Below are 3,090 nucleotides of genomic sequence, written 5' to 3'. Positions count from 1 at the left end.
GAGGAGCTAAAGAAGGATATCCTAAAAGTTTCTGGTTTTTCTGAGGGGTCTTTGCCATTCAAATACCTTGGTATGCCTATTCAAACGACTAGATTGAAGAAGCAGGACTGTGAGTGTTTAGTGGAGAAGATCTGTGCAAGAATTCATAGCTATGGTGCCAGGAGATTCTCATATGCAGGGAGACTAGTATTAGTTAAAGCAGTACTGACTTTTCTGCATTCTTACTGGGCCTCCATGTTTGTCCTTCCTAAGGGCATTATTGCTAAGATTGAGGCAGTGTGTAGAAATTTCTTCTAGGATAATAGCACTGATTATAGAAGAGTACCCTTGGTGGCATGGACTACTGTATGCAAGCCAAAGGAGGAAGGTGGCCTTGGGATTAAAGATCAGGAGATGTGTAACCAAGCTATGGTTGGGAGACTGGCTAACTGGGTTGCTGAGAAGAGGGACTCTATCTGGGTTCGTTGGGTGGCTACTAACTATCTCAAGGGGTAGGACTGGATGGAGTACCAACCTAGTAACAACTCAAGTTGGGTGTGGAGGAGGATCTGCAGGGTGAAGCAGATTATTGCAGCAGGTTATGTTGATGGAGTGTGGGATGTTCAGCATACTGGCTATACCCCTGCTGGTTGCTATGAATGGCTTAAGGGGGCAGGAGCTACTGTGCAGTGGTTCAGGGCAGTTTGGAATGATTGGGTTGTCCTAAAACACCAATTTATAGGTTGGCTGTTTGCTCATGGGGCACTGAGAACTAATGATAAGCTGCTGCTGTATGGGCTAGATATTGATGATACATGCTATCTTTGTGGACAGGCTGTAGAATGCATGAATCATGTGTTTTTGGGGTGTAGTTACAGCAATCAGGTGATCAACTGGTTGAATCAGTTATCTGATTTCATTCTCCCTGATCAGCACATTCTGGAGTGGTGCGTGGATAGACAGGGGTCTAAGGTGCAGAAGGGGGTACAGGCTGCAGTAGGGATGGGAGCAATATACCATGTGTGGCATCAGAGAAATTGTAGCAAGAATGACTGTGTGCTGATGGTACCAAAGAGGGTAGCTGAATTGATTATAGTAGAGGTCAGACTGAGGGTTCGAAGAAGAGATGAGAAGGATCTAACCATTGGTGATAAAGATTGGCTGAAAACTATGAATTTCTTGTAAAAGTTATAAGGCTCCTTATGTAATTATCTTTTTTACTCTATTTATAATATAATCACATTCCACCAAAAAAAAAAGAGATTCTAATCACGCACTAGTATCTTTGACAATGTAACCACTAATCATATCATTCTAAGCATTCATTTATTCATTCAACCATCACTTACCATTCAAATCTACTAGAAATTTAACTATGCCACAACATATACAAACTAGTTTACTCAACTTGATCATGTCACATGCGGAAGCATTCAACCAATCATCTATCATATTCATCCAATATTATTTTGATAATTATCACTACAAATCCACAACTTATAATTTACCAATATTACTAAACACACAAGGCTCACAAGTTCATTATATTGACTACTAACACCAGCTAACCGGAACAATCGTTACCATCACTACATTCATATCCACTGCCATGTGCTACGAGATTTCCACCACTTCCACTACTATCATGCACCTCCATCTCTAATCATACTGTGGACATGGGCCATAGACCGGTCTGTGGATGGGCCACCTACCAATCTGCGGTCACGGGCCACCTGTACGCCAAGCCAATCTGTGGACATGTAGTGGTCTAGAAAGCCACGCTCGGTGACGTAAAAATGCTTTCGACCGGATCGTTTTAGATCGGTCGGTTTCGTCTCGGTAAAGGTCTCAAAACGATGCAGAGATGTTCGGAGTCGCCACCAAGCATTTGTGGGATGCTTGGAACCCATTCGAATCCACTTTATACCTAGGTCAACCAAGGCAAAAAGCGGTGTTTGACATAGGTACTAAAGATAAGGACTCGTCCCCCTTTTAGCATTCTATGCCTAAAATGACTCTCGTGCGCCCTGGATAAGGTCATCCACTATCCAAAGGTTCTGAGTAAGGGGTGAGGGTACGTATTGGGAAGCCCTTTAATCGGACACCCAATCCCGCCCGCGTTAGCGGCCTCTACTGATCGATCGTGGTTGTTTAAGTGCAAAAGTTGATAAAACGGTGTAAATGCATGAATGCACATCCAAAAGTCTTAACCTAACATGTGAATATTTGCTAAGTCGGTTTGTTTATCCACATAGCATGAAATTGATGTCAAAAGTTGGATTTAGATTGATTTGCATGCGAAAACGGAAATTAAACATCCATTTACCAAGTTCGGGTTATGATGCTTAACACGATCCATTTATTGAAAAAGTGTGTTTAAAACACAAAGTATAAAATACAAACTCGTCAATCTGATCCGTCACGTATTCGGATAAACCGTAATCGGGATCCTCCTAGACAAGTACCAAAATGAGACAGAACAGTGCCAGGCAGCCCCATTGGGGCGCGAACCTATTGGCGAGAGAAGGGGCTCTGCCCAGGTTTTTAAATATGAAAACAGACGGCCTCTTGGGATGCGAGCCATGAGTCAACCCAAGGAGCGTCTCCTGGTTGTTTAAAATAGTTTTTTGTGATTAATGATTTGCAAGTATGATTTGCATGACTCGGAATAATTACTATTGTGTTAGTAATATTCGTTGTCGAATTTGCAAGTTTGAAAAGCATAATAAAATGGTAAAAGAAAAATGTTTGATTTGAACTAATTATGTGAAGTTCAATTATTTGTAATTAGTCAAGTTTATCATCGTACTCGGGTTAAACCGACATGGTATAAAGAACCAAGGATGATTATGAATTATGACTAATATATTTACAAATGTAAACAAATGAGAAAAATGGTAAATAAAATAAAATGGTTTCTTTTAAAATGTAATTAACCAATTAATATCACCGAGTCACGGATTAAACCGTCATGGTATAAGGAACCAAGAGTGATTTTTGTAATGGTCAAAATATGTTTATCATAAAAATGAATTAAAATGGTAAATAAAAGAAAAGGATTTCCTTTAAAATATAATTAACCAATTAATATCACCGAGTCACGGTTTAAAC

At 40.2% G+C, this 3,090-nt stretch overlaps 1 protein-coding gene across 1 annotated transcript; it reads left to right on the top strand.

Annotated features, from left to right (window-relative positions):
• Nucleotides 1-501: 501 nt before the first annotated feature.
• LOC141649012 (uncharacterized) lies at nt 502-1,164 on the top strand. The gene has a single exon (XM_074457716.1). It carries the CDS (start codon nt 502-504, stop codon nt 1,162-1,164), a length of 663 nt encoding a protein of 220 aa, XP_074313817.1.
• Nucleotides 1,165-3,090: the final 1,926 nt, after the last annotated feature.

Source organism: Silene latifolia, chromosome 3 (assembly GCF_048544455.1).
Source record: "Silene latifolia isolate original U9 population chromosome 3, ASM4854445v1, whole genome shotgun sequence".
In the NCBI taxonomy this organism is placed as follows: domain Eukaryota; kingdom Viridiplantae; phylum Streptophyta; class Magnoliopsida; order Caryophyllales; family Caryophyllaceae; genus Silene; species Silene latifolia.
The sequence above is the reverse complement of the archived record's forward strand: the minus strand, read 5'-3'. Positions and strand labels throughout refer to the sequence as shown.

What these genes read in the sequence shown, in the direction of transcription:
- LOC141649012 (XM_074457716.1), top strand. Translation starts at nt 502, where the DNA reads ATGGAGTACCAACCTAGTAACAACTCAAGTTGGGTGTGGAGGAGGATC.